The 21,432-nt window shown below is 39.4% G+C and overlaps 1 protein-coding gene across 1 annotated transcript; it reads left to right on the forward strand.

Moving 5' to 3' along the window:
- The first annotated feature begins 1,459 nt into the window (after positions 1 to 1,459).
- On the forward strand, positions 1,460 to 2,047 carry LOC140223898 (uncharacterized). The gene has a single exon (XM_072296401.1). The coding sequence runs from the start codon at positions 1,460 to 1,462 to the stop codon at positions 2,045 to 2,047; it is 588 nt and encodes a 195-aa protein (XP_072152502.1).
- The last annotated feature ends 19,385 nt before the right edge of the window (positions 2,048 to 21,432 follow it).

Genomic DNA, 21,432 nt, shown 5'->3' on the forward strand with positions numbered 1-21,432 from the left:
TCATCGTGATTTTTGAGGCATTATCTAGAAGAAACAACTCTTATTTTTGCTCTAGCAAAAGTTTGCAACAGGCCCATTATGAGGATGGTTTTGACAATTTCCGCTTCCTTTCCAGTTTTTGGCGTTGGATTTTCTCCAATTATTATTTGCCGACGAGTCACTGTGGAAAGACGATGAGTTTCTACTTCTATTACATTCATTTCTATATTTATGAGAGCCTCTTTCACCTCTATTTTTATTATTTTTACTTGCATTGCAGAAAACAGATTGGATAATTCATCGGTATAGCTACTTTCATCACTTTTATGAGCATCACGTTGGTGAATTGAAATGATTTTGTTTTTCAGAAATTCAGCGTTTTTGTTTTCTTCAGGAATGTTGACCATTAAGTCCATGATAAGATTTAAAGATCTAGCTATGGCTAACAGTAAAGGGGGGTACTGTTCCCCCTCTTTAGGGGGTCATTTTTGGGCTTTAGATGGGCCGATTATGGATTTTTAGGGGTCAATTTCACATGAAATTTTCCGTGCTTTTCAATTCTGATGCGATTGATCCGCGATTCGGTCGGGAAGCGTGACTTTTAGCATCGTGACCCCCCTTTTACCCCCTAAGGGACGGTGGGGGGGGGGTTCCGGGACCACGAAATTCGGATTCCTTGGGGTCAACTCCCTATTCAACCCCGCGGTTCCCGAATTCGTACGACCTGAAACAACCGAGAAAAAGTCCTGGTACGGGTGGACTGAAACACCCTGTATATAAAGGCGTTGACAAGAATGGAAGAGCACACGCTGGTGTTGGAATGTTGGTTCATAAGAACCTCATTGATAATATCATTGATATCGATTATATAAGCGAAAGGATCCTAAAAGTTATCATCTGCTTAGGCCAAGATAAATTAAATCTAAAAAGAGGACGAAAGAAGACGATAAAATCTCTGAAAAAGAAGACGATATAGATTTTATTTTTAATATTCACCACGAAGAAAACTTTCAAAAACAATTTTTTGCAGTTGATAATTAACACAAAAATGGCAGAATTATTTCTTCCAAATTATGCCTTCTTGAAAAACTGCATCTTTCCTTTTTTTCTTTTCTGTGCCCAAAAACAGACCAAATCAATATTAAAAGTCAAAAAGGACAGACAAGTGTGTTTCAAGATTTGTGACTCCATCATAAAACCTGCGAAAGAATTAAACTATCTTGGTGTATGGCTGGATGAAAATCTCAAGATGACTGCGCATATAAACAAGACATGTGAGAAAATAAATAAAGCCTCGTGGAAAATGATACCGCTGATGCCACTCAAGAGAGGACCAAGATCGTCAAGGAGGAAATATTATTTTAACGTGCTTCTCTCCATATTGTTCTACGCCATCTCGGTTTGGGGTCACGTGTTTCAGAAGAAAACAGTCAGAGAGAAAATTACAAAGACTCTTAGGCCCATGAAAATAAGGATCGCAATGGCATACAGGACGATTGGAAATGACGCTCTAGACGTTATCACGGGAATTGCCCCAGTACATTTGCTCGTGAGAGAAAGAATGGAAATGCAAACAACAAGAAAGGACAGGAAGACATTAAAGGAAGAGCTGCTGGACGCTTGGCAAAGCGAGTGGACAGAGTTAGGGAAGCAGGAAAAGGCAAAATGTAAATGGACCAGGAGAATAATTAAAGACATCAAGAGATGGCACGATCGCTCTTATGGAGAATTGAACTTTCAACTAACTCAGCTGCTCAGTGGACATGGCGGATTCGGAAGATATCTCTATAATATAGGGAAATTATCATCAGATGACAAGTGTCTACTGTGTGGAGGGCTACAGGACAACGCGGAGCACACTTACTTCGCGTGCAGTAAGATCATGGAGGAACGAGTTGTGCTGGAAGTGGAACTGGGAAGCACCCATAACCAGGACAACCTAGTGGACATCATGCTGGAGAACAGAGAGAACTGGAAACGCATAAACAACTACGTGCAACACATTTTTGAAAAACGAGCGAAGGAGTTTGAGGCTCAAAAGCTAAGGGAACGAATGATACTACATTGAAAGTGTGCGTAAAACAGCGGACAATTTGTTTGTTATATTTTTGATACCCCGACTAAGGGGCTCATTAAAAATTAGTACTTTCTCCTGTGGGTGCTAAAGAGGCGTATTGAGTATTGCCTATCATCTGTGTCCAATTCGCTGGGTCAAAATGATAGGCTATTTTTGCGCAGGGGATCCTTCTCTGGATTTTGGGTATGGCGAACCCACGCACCCGAGCTTACTATGGCGAACCCCCTGTGTCAGCTGATTGCAACGGTCGAGGGGTGGGGTTGGCCGCCCGTTCCTGGCACATGCGAGCAGTAGTTGCCGGAACTCGGTTTTCTCCCCGCTTTCAAAGCAAAAAAAAAAAAAAAAAAAAAAAAAAAAAAAAAAAAATTAAAAGTACCAAATCACGAATCTTGATTCCGGGGTTTAAACATTTTCTCTCGTATTTCAATTTTTCAAGGGAATATAGGTACGTACACACATACGTACATTTTTGCACGATATTTTTAGAGAATTTTGTTGAGAGAACGTCGATCTTGATCAATGTTCAACAACCCCCCCCCCCCCCCCCCGCCCCTTCCTCTTAAGATTAGAAAAATGCGACTAAACATGGGCGGCATCGCTGACCGAGAAAGACAATTTGGTACTCTCACGTTCAAAATATTTTTTTCTGTGGTCTCTGCCATTCGGAGGAATATAATTTTTTTCTTCTTCCTGTTTTTGGTCACCATATAAAAGGGATTCATCTCTCTTTTGAAGTGTATCAAAAGAACAAATTCATAAGTTAGAAAGTATTAGGTATCTTTAGTCCTGAAAGACCTGGAAACCAACACAAGAATTCATAAGAGAACGAAGTAAAATTCCTGATTTACTCACCAAAAAAATAGTTCATAAAGCTTCGACGTCCTGAAACGGAATACAGCTGCCGTAATCAGAGTGGTGTGGTCACTTTCCAGGATTTTATGAAAACTGTTGTAAACTTATCACTTTTTCGAGAGCACTTTAGAGATTTTCGACACTTTCACAAAACTTCTTAGGTACGTCCATGTATGAATCCCGTTCGGTCAAACTTGTTTCAATGTTCAGAGTGAGTGACATTAATACGAGTAAACACACTTACTTAAACTTGCGAATGTTAAATTTTCAATACGTAAATCACAATGTCATCGTTGATACCTATTATTTCGCTAAATTTCAATGGTACAGGAATCCATTACAATACATCAATATCTATTTATCTAAATCAACCAAAAAGGCAGTTGTTGCTTAATAATTCAAAAAGGATGGTTCGATCAAGCTACAGTATCGTCGTTTACGATCAGCTGATTATAGGAGCTGCAAAAAAGAGGCGGAATGTGGGTATACACATATTATTTCATAAATCGTTAGGTAATAGCCGTGACGATACAAGGTCGCAAAAAACACCGAAAACCTCTTACGGGTATGTGTGCCATGATCGATTTTCAATCTTTCTTATTGCACTAAATTCGTCTATGAATGCTGATCGGAGCGAGCTACAGTTTTCGCACAATCCGCAAATGTTTCAATAATTCCTTGCAGAGGAGGCAGTGTGCGACGATAAATTTTTCAAAACTCGAAAACGTTCTAAATAAAACATGGAAAACCTCAGCCGGCCGACGCGGCGGGAGGTAAGAAGGAGAGTGTAAGAGAGAGAGAGAGAGCAACTGATTTAAATTGTCTAGCGAAAAGCCCTGCGGAATCCAAGATAAGACTGCCTCCGGTTTGGTCCAAGATTTCGATATATTATCGAGATCTTGGTACAAACCAAAACAAACTAACACAACCTCATGTGCAAATTTTTCATGAGTTAGTTGTGTTAATTTATTAAAAAGTTATTGGCTGGTTTTAAATCAATTAAAGACTAGTTAATCACGAGCACTTTCGATTGTGAGAAACTCTAAGACACACTTTACCACCACGGCGCAAAGGGTGCGAATCGGATACAGGCAGAGTTTGTTTAGGGTTTGTTGAGGTTGGGTCATGGAGTTTAATGTTGGTGATGTTATTTAATTCTGTATAATTTGGACACCGTGTTCTTCAAAGTGGAGTATGAAGCTAATTCTTAAACAAATTAACGACTATGTTTTTAAAAATCACTAGAAGAAACTGACAGCAGATATGCTCACTACCTCGCAATCTATTCATTTGTTCCTTATGCGCAAACTCTTTTTGTGATCTTCATGGATGAATGAAGAAATAAGAATATGAAGCTAAGCTCGCTTCTCTCAGCACAGGACCAATTATTTATATTCTAAGCCATCTTACGCTGCCATCATTCATTACAACGTGCATGAATCTTTGACTGGCTGCTTGCCATTTTCAAGATTCTGGCAAGGAGCTCACGTCAAATTTTCAACTTCAATGACTTAAAATAATGCTCCTTGCAAAGGGAGAAAACTCAGGAAAAATTAGTTACAGTTAGCAACGACTTACAACTTTTCCAGGTTTAATGAATTCAACAGCGTCGAGGCAACGAAACGTGACACTTCAAATTTCCAAGATTATCTCTCGTGAGTTCAATGTGTACTTTCGAGGCAGAAGTAGGTAAGCAGAGCTGCTGTAATTCATTGCCGGTTGTCTCTGAAGAAAAACACCCGCTGCCCCTTTTTATTTTTTTAAATTAATTCCTTTTTACCGTCACAGTTTCATGAGGATTTAAGAATTATATCACCGATATGCACAGGGCCAAAATTTTGACCTCCCCCCCCCCAAAAAAAAAAAAAAGATGGCCCCCTTTGAGATAGGAATATTCCCAAAGTTTCATTTCCCTAGCTCAATTCGTTCAAAAGTTAGCAGGGGTGGGATGGACTTTTGGTACGCCCTGTATGTATACCAAATTCTCAAAGTTTTAATTTTGCTTCATCAAAAATTTGTTTTGAAGAATATTTCGAAGTTGTTGAGTACAGCGAGTTTGCCAACTGAACTAAGGAGAGGTAAGCGAAATCAGGGAGCCCGTCGCTGTACCTACTCAACAGAAGTCAGAGAGCTATGATTTAGGAATTGAGAAAAATCCCCCGCCAAAGTTTGGTGGCGCTCTTACCAGCTTCACAGACAATCTATATATTTCAAACACTTATCACATCAAAATTCGGGCTGATATTCTTCATAGTATTAGGAAGATTTTAGCATTGCAAATTTAAAATCTATACTTTGACTCCAAATCGGTATTTATGGTGTGCTGCAGTTGACTCATTCTCCCCCTAGGTTGGTACTTGACGAGCTCCCCTCTATTTCATTACTTTGCAATCCCCCCTCCCCCTAGAAACAGCCGCGGATTTTTAGGGGGTGTGCGCTAACTCCTACTCCTCCGGAAAACTTCGACAATTTGATGTTCTCTAGAGGCAATTTGACGATATAATCAGCAGTTTTGTCTCATTTTCCACTGCAGAAATTTGCGTAGTTTTCACGGGTAAATATATCATTTTTTTAAACAAAAATTTGACGAAACTATTTTTACAGAAAAACGGGGGGGGGAGGAGAAGAAATATGTTGGGGGGGTATGATGGATCGGGGAGAAAAGAAAATGGGGGGGGGAGAAAAGAAAATGAGGGGGGGGGGAGAAAAGAAGGAAAAGAGGTGGAGGAGATTATCACCGACGGAAAATAGGTAACACATTGGCGGATTTAAGATTATTGCCCATCAAAAAAAAGGTCACCCCCTTCCCCTCCCCCCAATTTCAAATTTGACGAGTTGCTCGTCTGCAAACATGGCTACCGACACCACTGGCGTGCTGAACAGTTATGGCATCCACATCAGAGAAAATTTTGTCTGACTCGATCATAAATAACGATTGCAGATACAGAATTTGTTATATGAACTTTTAAAGATACAAACTTGAGGGAGCGGTATAGCATTGTTGCTCTTTTTCTCATTGCTGCATTTTGCTCTGCGCTGTTGCAGAGTAGGTAAGTAAGCGTTTCGAGTCACCTTCCCTTGCCTTTGAAGAACACTTCAGCGATGAAATCCCCTCCCTCCTCCAGGTAGCTACGATCTCGTATTGTTTTCATTCGCTCTTTCGTCCTTCCAAACGTACGCTCGGGCAAGCTAGTGAGCGGGCACTGAAGTTGAACAGGGAAGGATGGATGGCACTTTTGAGCCACAGAGATGGAAAAAGGAACGGACAAACTAGTGGGACAACATGCGACTGGGATCCCAACCCAACCTTGTTGGCAAATCTATCTAATTTCTTTCATTACTCCAACACACAAGTCAAAAGCGAGGTCAAAAGTCAAAATTCCTGAGAGTTTGAAAATTAACCTACCGAAAAAGTCAAGAAAGGGCTTTTGGGCATTCAAATTGGGGCCACATTTTTCGGCTCCGACAGGCGCGCTTTTCGAGGGTGCGGATACTTCCACAAATTGTGGTAGCAGGAGCTGAGTATCGGCGTTGATCCGACAAGGAACCCCGCACAGAACAGGGGGCTCGAAGCTCTCGATAGAATTTGATGAAACTCTAATAGAGTGATATAAAGATCATCATCGGCATAAAGCCAAAAAATTAGCTTGTCCTAACTTGTAGAAGCCTTGATATTTGCGATTGAACCTGGACAATTTTCTGTGCAGAGTAGGTAAGTAAGCGTTTCGAGTCACCTTTCCTTGCCTGTGAAGAACACTTCAGCGATGAAACCCCCTCCCTCCTCCAGGTAGCTACGATCTCGTATTGTTTTCATTCGCTCCTTCGTCCTTCCAAACGTACGCTCGGGCAAGCTCGGGCCGTGCGATATGATGGAGTCCAAAATGACAAATAGTTTAGATAGAGTTTAGATAGTTAGATAGTTAGTAGGCAAATATATTTTCTGAGGCATTGGGGGGAGGGGGGGGGGTTCCCTGACCTGTCTTTAACAATGAACTATGTGCCCGTTAGCTTTTCATCACAGCCTACTTTTTGCCACGTCGTGCCGTACATAATATTATGGTGACGCAGAAAAACAATGGAAAAGCAATAGGATTTCCCCTAAAAGCACTTGAAAATTGATCACGACAAAAGAAAGTCAAAGGCCTCTCAAAAAAGATGCTCCCCTCTTAGAAGCCTGGAGACTAAAGTCTTATTTGGTAGAAATGAAAAAAGTCTTATTTGGTAGAAATGAAAAAAGTCTTATTTGGTAGAAATGAAATCTCGTTATGATCAAAGTCTCTGATAACATTTTTAGCTTGGGTTCGAATCTTGTTTCGGCGATACATCTAAGCTTAGTTTACGCTTTTAGCACTTGCACATGCACAAGCTAAGTATGAACAACGTGAAACTTGCAAGGATACACAAAAACCATCCATCAACTCAAGCTAAAACTTCTACTCATGAACAAGCTTGAATCATTTTAAGTCTTCATTTTGGCCATAGGTCGATAAAAGTACCACGAAATAATGAATGTAGAGATTTTTCTGGATTCGAGTATATCCCCTTTTATAGGACGTACTTAAAAACATTTACTGGTGTTCTATTTCTCTTAGCAGGGGCGGTCTGGCCTGAAGCACTAGGGTGCTCCAGCGCCCCAAAAAATTTTAAAGGGTGACTCAGGAAGCCTCGGCAGGAATCCTCTACAGGCCCCCCTGCCCCAAAACTTGAGAGACAAACCTTGAGGAGGATCACAGATTAGTTAAGGGGCGCCACCCGAGATAAGGGGGCCAGGAAACGTATAAGCACTCCACAAATTTTCGAGCCAGAACGACTCTGTCTTTTAGACCTAAAAGTACTTCTATCACCTATGTTTCTTCCGTTGATGCTTCTCTCTCTGAAACTGCTCTGGCTTTTAGTGTTGAGATAGATTCTATTTCTGCTGACGGAACCACCGAAATTTTAGGTAAAGCTTATCGTGAAGTTCTCTTGGCTTGAGGTCTGAAGTGTTGGAACTGACCCTACCTCTTACCTATCTATTTATCTGTTATTTTTCCTGTTCCAATAAAAACCTGAATTTTGATGGAGTTAATATAGTACCACGACTCACACTATCATCACTTCCAACCACGGTGGTGTTGTGTAAAGCTTGTGGTTCACGAGAAATCACTGTTTTCACATGGAAGAGGATGCATTAGCTCCAGGGTTCCGTAGGAAATGCACAAAAACACGCACCGACAACGAAAATCACTAATAACCAAAAGCACAAGCACGCACAACCGGGCGATCAGACAACGCACTTGCACTCGAAAAGGCGACTATTCTAGAGAAGCCGGCACGTAGAATCCGTCGATTCCTCGACCGTCGACCGAGTGTGGCTTGTGCGCCACAAGACCCTCTAAGACGGCGTAAGAAGAGCGTAAAGCTAATGCAACTGATTTACTCTAGGTCTTGGTTAAGTCGTCGGAGCAGAGGATTGCGCCTCCCTCTCCCCTTGCTGCCCCCGCCGCCCTTCTCCCCCCACACAATCTCTCTCTTTTTAGATAGCTCTTGGAGCACACCGCATCGGCGGCAGCGTCTCTTTCTGGCATCATGAATTCCCCTCCTCATCCGGCGATCGTGTGCGAGGTTTCGATGCGACGCGGGAACAGGGCTGCCAATTCGTGGGTCATTGTGCATGAAGAAAAAAGTTTCTCATCATAAGAGATAGGTACTGAAGTCCACGGTTCACGTAACCGAAGCTTTTTGTAGGAGGCCTGCACAGGGTGTCCTAGGGCTAAATAACCAAACTGCAGGAAGTTTTGTAAGATTATATTAATGAGAATTGGCCCTTCAATAAGTTACCATGAAGGAGCCTCCAGTCAAAGCTATGGCTTCCCACATGTTAGAAAAATCATCGTTTTTACTTAATTGTTGCAGTTGTTAGGAACCTAAATTTTCAATCAATGGACCGCGTGTAGCAGAAAAGAACCAAGCCACATCAGTTATTGCCAAATCCAACGGGGAAAATTGATTTTTTAATAGAGAAAGTCTGTGAATCTTACAAAAAAAAAAAAAAAAGTAGGGAACTCCAACACAATATATTGATAAGGCGCGTCATTAACTCGCACATATCAACCCCATTAGTTTTCATTAACAGAGATTTCAAAATAGGCAAGCAGCACAACAAGAGAATTCACGATCCATCACTGCGAGGTCAACGACGCACCTTGACGAGACCGTGTATTGTAAATTAAATGTAGAAAGCCATTCGAACGAGTTTAAGTTTTTTGATCTGCCTCAAGCAAAATCTTGTCAGATTCTTGAAGAAAAGTGCTACGTAATAATTTAAGCGAAGCTTGGAAAAAATCTGTCGAACTCCTGAAAGATGAAGTCGATTTAAAGGTATTTTGGGAATAAAATACCCAAATCAGTGGTATTATAAATCCCGTTATATCTGGCTATTCCCATCTGGAACTTGTGCGTCCACATAATCAATGTTATCTAAAACCATTATCCCTCTCAACACTTTTAAGGTAGGTATTCAATGGCATATAGAGTTGAAGGTAAAACAGTATACACCGCAGTTTAAATTTTCAAGGGAAACTCATTGGGGAAAACACTATTTTCTGCAAACTTTTCAGGTGCAATAGATCACTTACCTTAAAATAATGGAAATGGTTTTAGATAGAATTTATTAGGTGGAAGTTCCAGATCCAAGTCCACGTCTAGAGACTTTAACGAGACCAATCTTCTTGAGATCTCATTGAAACTGAACAACTCCTTCCGTTAGGCACTTAGAAAATACGATACTTATCGTCTAGAAATTGCTGGCCAAGCCAGATTCTTCGAGCTCGAAGATGCTGACTATAAGCTGACTATTTATGCCCGTTTGAAGTGTGCTCACATTACCTAACCAATATCATCCACCTATGAAGTATCATCCCTCCCAACATTTCCAAAGTAGGTTTTCTATGGCACATGAGGTTAAGGGTAAAAAAGCAATACCCTCCGCAGGATTTTTTATATTTCCAAGGGAAGATCATGGGAAAAAACACTCATTTGGAAACACGCTCCGGCGCCGAAGTAGAAGTCGACATAAAGTTCAACATTTTCCTAAGAAACTATCTGCGATTAGAACAGCTTTCGTATTCTAGACATCAATTTTAGTAACTTCAAGAGCTTAAGATTTCCTTCCTTGTTTACGACCGAAACTGCCAGGAACAATTCTGTTTCCTACAAGCTTTCATTTCAAGAAGTCTCTTAAATGATCCATGATCCTTCATCAATAATTAATTCATGGCTAAAATGTAGAGAATGGTAAGTATTGAAGCTCGTGGATAAATTACCTGAGACCCAAGTATTACATAAATCGATACTTGACTTGCAATACCGCGCGTATTTTAAATTTTTTGTCACATCATCCCGCTACTTTGGTCGCCACCTTGGACCTAGATGTCTTTCATGGTGTAGGAATAGTTATTTTACCCTCATATTTCGCTTTTTTGACCCAGTAAACCTAGGAAAAGACACCCAACACGCCACCATGAGGACATGACGCCCCTCCATCCTCAAATTTAAAGCCAAATTTGGGTGCCATCTTGAATTATGGGCCTCCGTAAAGGTCAGAGATAATTTTGAACGACATTTTTGAATTCTATGACCAAAAGAACGTAGGAATCGATACCTATCATGACGTAATTTGACTATTTCAAATTTTTGACCCTCAGCGTCGGGCATTTTTGCTGCCATTTTGGAGCTTGGAGCCCCCCCCCCCCCCCCCCGTGCCCCGATAATGTAAATTTAACTTCATTTTCGGATTTCACGGCCCTAATTACCTAAGGATAGACATCCTACTCGGCACTTTGAGGAGCATATGCCCCCTACCTCGTTTTTAGCCCAAATTTGGCCGCCATCTTGGATTTGGGGCCTCCGAAATAGTCTGAATGAATTCTGGACAGCAGCTTTGAGTTCTACGACCAAAAATACACAGGAATCGACACCTCAGTCGACCAATAGGGTTCTTTTTGTAAATTTCATCCCCCGGGGGGTGATTTTGGCCGCCATCTTGGATGGAGGGTGACTTTTTGAAAATTGAGAATGTCAACATCGGAATTCTGTCTCTAGACATCAAGACAAAGAGATTAAGACATCTTTCACACTTCAATCACTAGTAGTGCCACGGGATGAAATTTGCGCCTGCACTGTAGGGTCGTCCATACTGAAAACTTAAGGCAAACTGACAATGAGTTACCGCTTCGCACGCCGGGCGCGGTAAATGATTCCTACCTTCCTCCCTAAATCTTAAATCTGAGAGGGATGCCACTATTCGCCCAGCTAGAGACTCGTGTTGGCTACATTTAAAACTGAGGGCAAACCAACAGTGAGCTAGAGACAGATCTCTAGTGCATTTCTAAAGTTTTGTAAGTTCAGTACGAAAAGGCAGTGGCCTTTGCACACATCAGCATATGGAGGCGGCAGCTGGAGTCCACTTGAAGTTGTTGCGTATGCTCGTTTTTCAGTGTTTTTCTTCTAACTACCACGTATTCTCAACTTTATTCTTACTTCAAATCTCCCGAGCCGTTCTCCCAACCTCCCCCCTCAACCCCCCCCTCACCACCCCCCCTCCGAAGCATAGACCACTCATTCCATTCATACCATTCATATCATAACGCATTCGATAACACCGGTCAACATGGGTTCTGTTCTTCGAACCAAACCAGTTCTTTTCGATTCCTAGGTGCTAAAGAAGCCCGAAAATGGCCATATTAACTTCAGGAAAATTGGCTGTTCCTCAGGGCGCCGCCATTTTGAATTTTTCAAAATTGAGACAACCCACGATTAGATTTTTGCAAATGCCTCCTCAACGGTTCATCTCACGAAAAAAACAAAACAACCAGCGGAAAGAGCATAAAATCTCTTACCAAAATCATTCTCCTTTGTTTTTTCTAGCTTGATTTTTTGGTCGTGAGATTATTTAGTCGTAGATATTTTAAGGGCGGAGCTAATAAACTGCTGTTTCACAGGATTAAATCAAGTTTAGGAACTATTGACATATGTTTTCTAGAAGTAAATTTTACGTTCTTATAAATGAGCATAACCGTTTTTTTCTCAGATAATTCTGGCTGGAGGTATGAAGCAAAGGTTCTCCGAGAATCAGCAAAAATGCGCCTTTTTAAGCTAATTTTTGAAGAAAACGTTAATCTCACGACCAAAAAATCAAGCTAGAAAAAACAAAGGAGAATGATTTTGGTAACAGATTTTATGCTCTTTCCGCTGGTTGTTTTGTTTTTTTCGTGAGATGAACCGTTGAGGAGGCATTTGCAAAAATCTAATCGTGGGTTGTGTCAATTTTGAAAAATTCAAAATGGCAGCGCCCTGAGGACCAGCCAATGTTCCTGAAGTTAATACGGTCATTTTCGGGCTTCTTTAGCATCGAGGAATCGAAAAAAATTGGTTTGCTTCGAAGGACAAACCAAAACTCGGAGGTTGTGCTGTGTAATCATTCAATTTAGAAGCCAGGAATGCACCAAACAATTCGCTTCAAGTAACCGTACTCTCGGCCCCAGGAACCGTATCATCGGTTCATGGAGCCGGACTTTTTTCGTAAATCGGTTCATGCCACCAAACTATTTTGTCATGGGGACTTTATTTACAGTTTGATTTGATTTGAGAATTCAGCTAAATGAACCTAGAGTACTGTCATGTCAACCGAATACTGCGACCGATGCACCGTGTGTTCCGGTTCATGTGACTGAGCTTTTTTCTCAGTTTCGGATATCCAATCGGCAGCCTTGTGTGAACATTATCCACTACAGTACGGCACGGCGCACTATGGTCCGAATAGCCGGTTTAAGCGGCAATAAATCGAAAAAGTGAAGTTCGGAAAAAGTTAGATTTTAAGCGGTAGATCGATAGTACATACTATAGAGAAGACTCCTGTAAAATTTCACTTCGATTAAAGCACTAATAAAGATGTGACAAGCCTGGGAAGTGCGGCGCGCGGAGCACTTTATGAGTGCGATTCCAGTTACCGCGCGGCAGTGCTGTGTTTAAGGGCTTGTTTTCGTCGTTTCACCGTACCTGAAAGTGTTTGGGCACTTTATTCACAAAATATAAGGTAAGTTTAAAATGTTTTATGCTGAAACTATTCTTTTTTATCATATCTAATGCTCTAGATTAACCCTTAGACATAGTCAGTTTTATCAATAAAATCGCAGAAGTAGGACCCAAAAAATATACTTAGCACCTCTGAGCACCTCGTAATTTTACTCGGAAGTTATTGTCATGACTCTAGACTACCTTCAAGTCTAATGGCTGAACCATAGTCCACCATAGCCTCAAGTTATTTCTCATGAAAAATGACGTTTTCGCGTTCCTTAGCACTTACTACTATTAGCTATCATATGCCATTCACCATGCATTTTAGGATGTTCCATTGTCATATTCTATCAAGACGTATGCTCTAGAGTCTACTTTTGCCCAGGCAGAATAATATGAGTTGATGGGGCTGATCGGGAGGAATTGAAACTTGAACTCAAGAGCAGCGAAGAATCGTCTCGGAGGGCCACTTTGAGACCCCGTAAAAGGTTTTTTTTTTACGTTTTACCATGTTTTAAACACATAACCTAACAGAATCAATGTATTTACGGTCAAGTTTAGCTTGGCTGACGAAAACAAGTTCAAACGGCCGATCAGTGGGACTTGAAAGTAGGCCTCCCGAGCCATTAAATCGTCTCGGAGGGCCACTTTGAGACCCCGTAAAAGGTTTTTTTTTTTACGTTTTACCATGTTTGAAACACATAACCTAACAGAATCAATGTATTTACGGTCAAGTTTAGCTTGGCTGACGAAAACAAGTTCAAACGGCCGATCAGTGGGACTTGAAAGTAGGCCTCCCGAGCCATTAAATCGTCTCGGGAGGTCACTTTGAGACCCCGTAAAAGGTTTTTTTTTTACGTTTTACCATGTTTTAAACACATAACCTAACAGAATCAATGTATTTACGGTCAAGTTTAGCTTGGCTGACGAAAACAAGTTCAAACGGCCGATCAGTGGGACTTGAAATTAGGCCTCCCGAGCCATGAAATTTTGATTTATTATCCTGGGCGGCCTTTTCCAAGTTCTCTTGACAGTAAAGTGACGAAATCTTACTGCATGTTGCTTCTGACCGTTCTTCCAATGCAAAAAATAAATTTTTAAGTGTAAAATTTTATTTTAAAGCTGTTGCCTTAATCTGATTGTTAAAAAGTTGTTTCCTCAAGCTACAATGTCACTACCTTGCTTTCATTTTTCAGGCACTTCAATTCAAGCTATGAATTGATTGACCTTTCTGTATATTTTAAAACTGTTTCTACCTGTGATAATTTTTCCCCATTTTGTGCTTTTTGATGGCTGTGCCTATTAGCACTTTCGTGCAATTGGACTGCGTTTTGCAATTTGGAACTATAAATTCTGGCCCGGTTTATAAACATCGTATACGTGCCATTAGTTTCCCTATGCACATAAGTGTTTTTCAGATGAGCCAGAACGTATAGTTCCAAATTTCAAAATGCAGTCCAATTTGTCTTTACTAAGTTTTGCCATAATTTTTCAATGGAGGAGTCCAGCAGGGCACATGTATATGAACGTTCTACATGCGCCTGTATTTTTTCATTTTCATCAGACTGATATTGCCTAAGTTGATTAAATATTTTCCCTACAAGCTGTGATTTTATTTTTCCTATATTAATATGTAATATCTTTAAATATTTGTCGCGATTTTTCCCGAAAATATGATCTATGACTTATAACCAAAAATATTATGAGATGAATTTTTTATTGATTTATTTTCTATCAATTGTTATAAAATTTATAAGAAATTATACTTTAAAACTGTGATTTTTTTTCTTGCCAGAGTTTAAACATATCCAATGCATGTGCTTTGCTTTTGGAAAGATATTTTGCCGTGTAAACCTATTGATGATGTATACATTTATTTGTCAATTTTTATTAACATTCATTCAATTCCTTTCTGTTGATTAATAGGTAATCAAAAAGAGGTTGAAATATTTTTTGGTTGATTCCTTTTCATTGAGATCCTGTAGACGTTACATAAAATTCTAATTGAGAGGTGTGACTTTATTTATTTTTTTTTTTTTATTTACCTCGGAAATTTTTGCTTTGATTTGGAAGCAAAAGGAGTAAAATATATTTTTTGTTTGTTTAGAGAATTGATGTAACATCCATAGAATATTCTACCTAAAAACAGTGACTTATTTTTTTTACTCATAATAAATATCCTCCGGAACCTGCTCCTGGCAAAGTTATGTTGTTGTCCATTGATCCAAAAGGTTAAATTATATTTTATTAATTTATATGTGTGCTCATTTGTTTATTTTCTATTGGTGTTAAATTTGTTGAATTTTAGTTTGAGGTTGTGATTCTACTTTTTCATCTCACGCTAATGTATATTTTTGTGATTACTTAGTGAGAATATAATCATGCCATTGTAATCCAAACAGCTAAGTCACTTCTACGTACTAATTTTGATAATTTCGTATTACATTTATTCCACTTGTAATTTTTCTGTTCACTGTCTGTCATGAATACAGATACAATTTTAATTCAGTTTACCTAATATGTTTCCTGTTAATAATTAAAGAAAAAGCTTCCTTTTAATTTATTCAATAATTATATAATGATATCTGGCAACCCTGTTGATTAAAATTTGTTATTTTCAAAGAGACATTTAGTTCTACTTTCATTTAAACAACCTCCCGTCTCAATACTTATGTGCCACGGTTAGGTATAATTGAACTAATACTTTTTCATCGCTATTTTTGTACATTTTGCAACCTCGCGAATTCAAAAGAAATATCTTTAGGACCAAATTTCATAGCTGCATTCATTCTTTGTCTAAGCGTCTTGCAAATTAAACTTACGTGGCTTTCCAACTCAATATTAGCATAGAAATTTTAACTCCAAATTTAATCGTTCTTTTTGGCGCTAATCATGCAACCTTGCACTTGCTATTGTGTCCATTTTGGAAAATTGTCAGTTTTCATTAGATTTTTACTTTGGTATTAAAAAAATTCAAGGAAACAATAATTACCAAGCATTTACGTTCAATGTTCAAACAGAATCAATGCGGTCCAAATTTTGCCACCAAAATAGGGTAAATTATGCAACGTTGTGACTCTAAAAATGATTTTTTAAAAAAAATAATAGCATATTTGAACTCAGCGACCCAAAAAACCCCTATAAACTCATGTCGCAAGGTTTAAACATACATATCTGATTTAATGCCGCTTAAACGGGCTATTCGGACCATAGTGCGGCGCAGTGCCGTGGCCCCACGAAACAGGTGTACATACCTAACGAAGACCGACGCTACGTCTACATGAGCCTCCATGCCAATTATTTCTCTCGTCTTTCATTTGGTGAGGCCTCACGAGTTCCTTGCGTCGTGCGCCGTGCCGTCAACCGCCGGACCCCCCCCCCCCCCTCCCTCCCTTCACCCTCACCACCCATGCACTTAATAATACTTTTACCCTCCCACTTTATCGTCTATTTTTTTCCATCGTTCGTATTATCGCAGAGTGCGAGGAAGAAAACTTCCGTGCACATGGAACAGTTGCGTGGCGTGCTTAGCGCTACATCTATTGGTCTGCCATTTGAACCTATGGAAAAGGATCGATAAACAGGGTGTTCGCAGCGAACACCTTAAAAATCAATATTTTACCATATGGGGACATTTCGATAATCGACCATTCACGCCTCGCCACTGACATGGAGCCAGGACCGCCTGACGGTAAATTGTAACCCACGCAAACAGCAAATTCGGCGCCTCCATCCCTGATGAATAAAGATATGAAGAAGAAGAAAAATCAAAATCAAAAGAAGCGGAAGAAGAAGGATGAGAGGATAGTACGGAGGAGGAGGAGGAGGAGGAGGAGGAGGAGTAAGAGGAGGACCAGGAGGAGGAGGAGGAGGAAGAAGCAGAGGATGGAGAAGAACGAGCAGGAGAGGAGGAGGAAACAGAAGAAAAGAGGATGAAGAGGAGGAAGAAGAAAAAGGAGAGGCAGGAAGAAAAGGAAAGATAGAAGAAGAGGAACAAGTGGGAGGGGAGGAATAATACGGCAAAGGAAGAAGAAGAAGGATGCGAGGAAGAAGAAGAGGGTGGATATAGGGAAGCAGAACCCAGGAAGCCGAGGAGGAATGGATATGGGCATTTCTGAAAATTTTAGGTGACGGTAGCCACCCTGGCCTAACCATTAAAAACATTTCCTGCGAAAAGTGAAAGACGACGGGTGACTGCTGCCTAACTAGACATACGCATTTCAGATCTCGATCGGGTTCGCCTGCATGGTTTGCCGTCGATTCAGCCCTCTTGCCGGTTAAGTCGTAGAGTAAAACCCGAGAAAAGTAACGTTGGACAGTAAAATCATCATCTAAGAAACAGGAATTGTAAAATTCTCTGTCTTTTTTTTTAAATACTAAAACGTATAAATTTTAGTTTATAGTATAATAGTTTTCCATACTAAAATCTAAATTATTATAAAACTAATTTATTATTGCAATAATATTTTATTGTAATATTATTACTTAAAATAAATTTTGAACATTTTCATTTAAAAAAAATTCTTGTGTAGGTATGATAAAATAAGTGTTCAAACATGGTAATGCGACACCTCGGATATGTTTCGATTGCGACTTATTTTTTCTTCAATTTTTTTTTCTTCAATTTTATGACGGTTTTCTGTATGTTTAACAAAAAAAATGCATTTCAATTTTCAGAGTGACTTCTTTACTAGCTAAACAAGGAGATATACTAAGGATCAAGAAATGATCCGTGTCTCTCAAGTAATGAGTCGGGAGGTTTTGAGGAAGTTTGCTGCAAGCTGGATATATTTTGGGGAATTTGTTCCGTTTTGATATCACTCCTTTAAAGCGACGGATCAAAACGTGATCTAGGCTATTATGTCTTATAGGTATTTAATTTTTTACGTGAAAAACTTTGGGGGTTAGGTATAAAATATTGCTAGGCATCCAAGGGGAAATTGAGCGGTTTTGATATCACTTAGGTACTTTTAAATGATGAATCAAAATAGTTCTGCCATCATATGTTAGGGGCGTCTAATTATTTTTTTCTCCTAATATGTACCTAGTGAGTTTTTTTTTTTTTTTTTTTTTTTTTTTTTTTTTTTTTTTTTTTTTTTTTTTTTTTTGATTGGGTCGACATTTTGTACAAAAATCAATTTTCAATTTTTGGGGAAGATTAAGAGACGGGAGGAATACACGACATTTTGGCGCCTTGTTTGAGTGCGCACTTCTCCTGCCTCTTACGATGGGGCCTTAAATGTTTCTGCTTCCATCACCAATTATCAATAACCTGTTGCGGATTATTCTTTGGTTAAAATCAATCAATTTTGATCACTCTGATTACCAGTTAAAGTTTCTTTGCTAAAAATGACCATGTTGATAATATGTTGGTCTGGCCCATCATGGTACCAATATGGTGGATGAAACACGTTATCACGATGGTGTCAACATGTTACCAATATGATATCATCTTGACATCAGTATGGTCCTATTACGTTCCAACCAAAAAATTGCAAGAAACTTGAAACTTTGTTGAAATATAGTTCAAAATAAATTTCAACTTTCTTGCCATCTGGTTGGCATCCTTTAGACACCGACAAATCTTGATTCTAAATTTCTAATCTATATAGCCGGTTCGAATTTCTCCGTGAAGGGGTCGTTCCCAAACGGTCTCCCATCTAAGCACCAACTACGCCCGAAGTTGCTTAACGTCAGTGATCGCCCGAGTGCCGCTGCAGTGGAGCTCCGGAGGATCCCGTGAAATTAATGTGTAATTTAGCAATGATAAACGCCCCCAGCGGCGATTCCATGATTGAAAGCAATAATATTCTTGGGAATGTTTACATTATGCCGTTTCAAAGAAACATAAAAAACAAGCAGTGAACTCCAACACAGTGTGTTGATAAGGCGCGTCATTAACTCACACCTATCAATCCCTTAGTTTTCATTTATAGAGATTTGAAAATAGGCGAGCAGCACAACAAGAGAATCCACGATCCAACACTGCGAGGTCAACGACGCACATTTGACGAGACCGTGTATTGTGAATGTAGAAAGGCATTCGAACATCAGTTTTTTGATCTGCCTCAAGCGAAATCTTATCAGATTCTTGAAGAAAAGTGCTACGGAATAATTAAGCGAAGAAAGGAAAAATTCTGTCAAGCTCCTGAAAGATAAAGACGATTGAAAGGTATTTTGGGGCTAAAATGCCCAAATCACCGGTAGTATAAATCCCGCTCTATTATTGAAAGGAAATTGACTCGATATAAATGCAATTGCATTAAATATGTCTTGATTTGGTCGTTTTAAACGTATTTACATGCAAAGAAGTTCAACCATGTCCATGCTTTATTCATTCATGAATTGAAAGTTAGCAGTCTACACCCCAAGAATCTACCGATTTGCCGTAAAAAATTGCAGAAACTTGATATACCTGGTCGATGTACCCACTCGTTGAATTTACCAATCAATTTCCTGAGTGCACATATGTTTAAAAGTCTATTTGCTATGGTCATTTTGGGTGCATTTATTTTTCATGAAACAATAACAAGTAATTTCAATCCCGAAAAACCATCAATTTTCCGTATAAAATCGAAAAAATCAAAATATGTCCACTCCCTGACGTGAAAATTAGATTCTACGTGTGAGAATGCTAATTTATTGATATGCTAAACAGAAACCATGTGTAGACACAGTTAGAAGTCCGCGGCAGCATCGATTACACAGAAAAACGGCAAAAATTAGATAGGATTTTAGCCACTTTGCCCGCCGCTCCTCTTTATTTACAAACCGTTCCTATACTCATCTCAAAATCTTTCTCACAGCTCTGTGTTATTATCAGCTTCAATTTAACCCCAGTGTAACGGCCCAAAAAGCAAGCCATTTTTGAAGGGTTCTATGAGAAATTCGTGATATTATCGGCTCTCAGGAAATCACTTCATGGCTCAAACTGGTACAAATGTTTGAAGGCTTAAAATAATCGTAATCAAGAAACTAAGGCATTAACCTATGGAGTCAATGTTTTTTTAATAATATAACGGGATTTACTACCGTTGATTTAGCTATTATATCCCCAGAATACTTTTAAAGCGCCTTTACGTTCCATGCAGAATCTCGACGGAATTTTTTTTTTTTTTTTTTTTTTTTTTTTTTTTTGGCTTAAACGACTCAAGAGACACTGTAGTTAAAAATATAAAGAATTTTCGATCTGGACATATAAAACATGTTTCACTCGTTGAGGCACACTGTGTATTGTATGGAGTTCTGCTGCTATTCTGCCGTGCTAAGGACAAACGCCGTATGAGCCTTCAGGCGTTGCTAAATTTCCTCAGGCAAATCACTAATTTATAGGAAAATTTTGGAATATTTTTCTACTAATTTCTCAGATAATTTTGTTTTTAATTTGATCTAAAGTGTCTGCAATTTTCAAAGGAAAAAATGTACAATTTTCCTCAAAAATAAACATTTCATTGAAGGAAATTTGGTAACTATCGAATACTCATACGGCGTTTTTCCTTAGCACGGCAGTATTCGACCCTTGTCTTCAGGTCAAAATTCTTACAAGGAAGCCCCTTGCAAGAGGAAATTTTTTTGTAATTACTCGCAATTTCTTTTCCGTTATATAATGGAATTGCTTGTCAAATTCTGAGGTCAATTATATTTAATTGTAATTTATACATTTCTTTTTTTCCCCCCTTCATTTAATTTTTTGCATGGGGAGGTCGAGGTTTTGTTGATTTTTTCGGATTTTGAATACTGTTACTTCTCTCCTATTTGGCCGATTTTTATGAATGAGACCTCTTTTAATTCGTGTTTTAACGGAGAGTAAGGAAAAAATTGCTAAAAACACGCGAAACAATTTTTTTTGAAAATTGGACGAATCCTAGCGTGACGGTGAAATGGTTAATCGAGCGTGAGTAAAAGGGTCTCGACGGCCACTCGCCGAGAGCCGGGTTTTATTGTTTCTTTCGGAGGCCGACGCTAGGGTCACGTGCGCGGGGAAGAGAGGGGTAGGTAGATTCCTATACGTGCGCAAGTAGCTTCCTGTATGAGCCACGTTTAGCAAATGGTCTGATGAGTCTCGAGGCTCATCACAGATTGCACTTACGGCTGCCCTGGCTATCAGAGCAGTGGTACCACATTTTGAAAAGCATAACAAGGGTGTGGAGATCTGTCAAAGCAACGTTATGAACGAAACCTAGGAGTAAAATTCTCATTCGAAGAGTGCGGGCCTGCTCAGCAATCCTCGGATCAGTTCGTTTGCTTCTGCTTATTTATGCATATTTTAAATCAGCGCTGAGCACTCTTAGGTTTTTTTAGAAAAAACCAAGTAACGTATACTCTTGGTACTCATTGCACATAAACTAGAAAGCCCCAGAATGAGAAAAACATTTGAATCATAATTATTGACGGAGTAGTAAACTTTTTACACGCTTTGGAAGATCTCAGAAGTTCGCGGTAGTCACTTTTAGGTAAGGAACTAAAGG

This window comes from Bemisia tabaci, chromosome 2, assembly GCF_918797505.1.
Source record: "Bemisia tabaci chromosome 2, PGI_BMITA_v3".
NCBI classification, from domain to species: Eukaryota; Metazoa; Arthropoda; class Insecta; order Hemiptera; family Aleyrodidae; genus Bemisia; species Bemisia tabaci.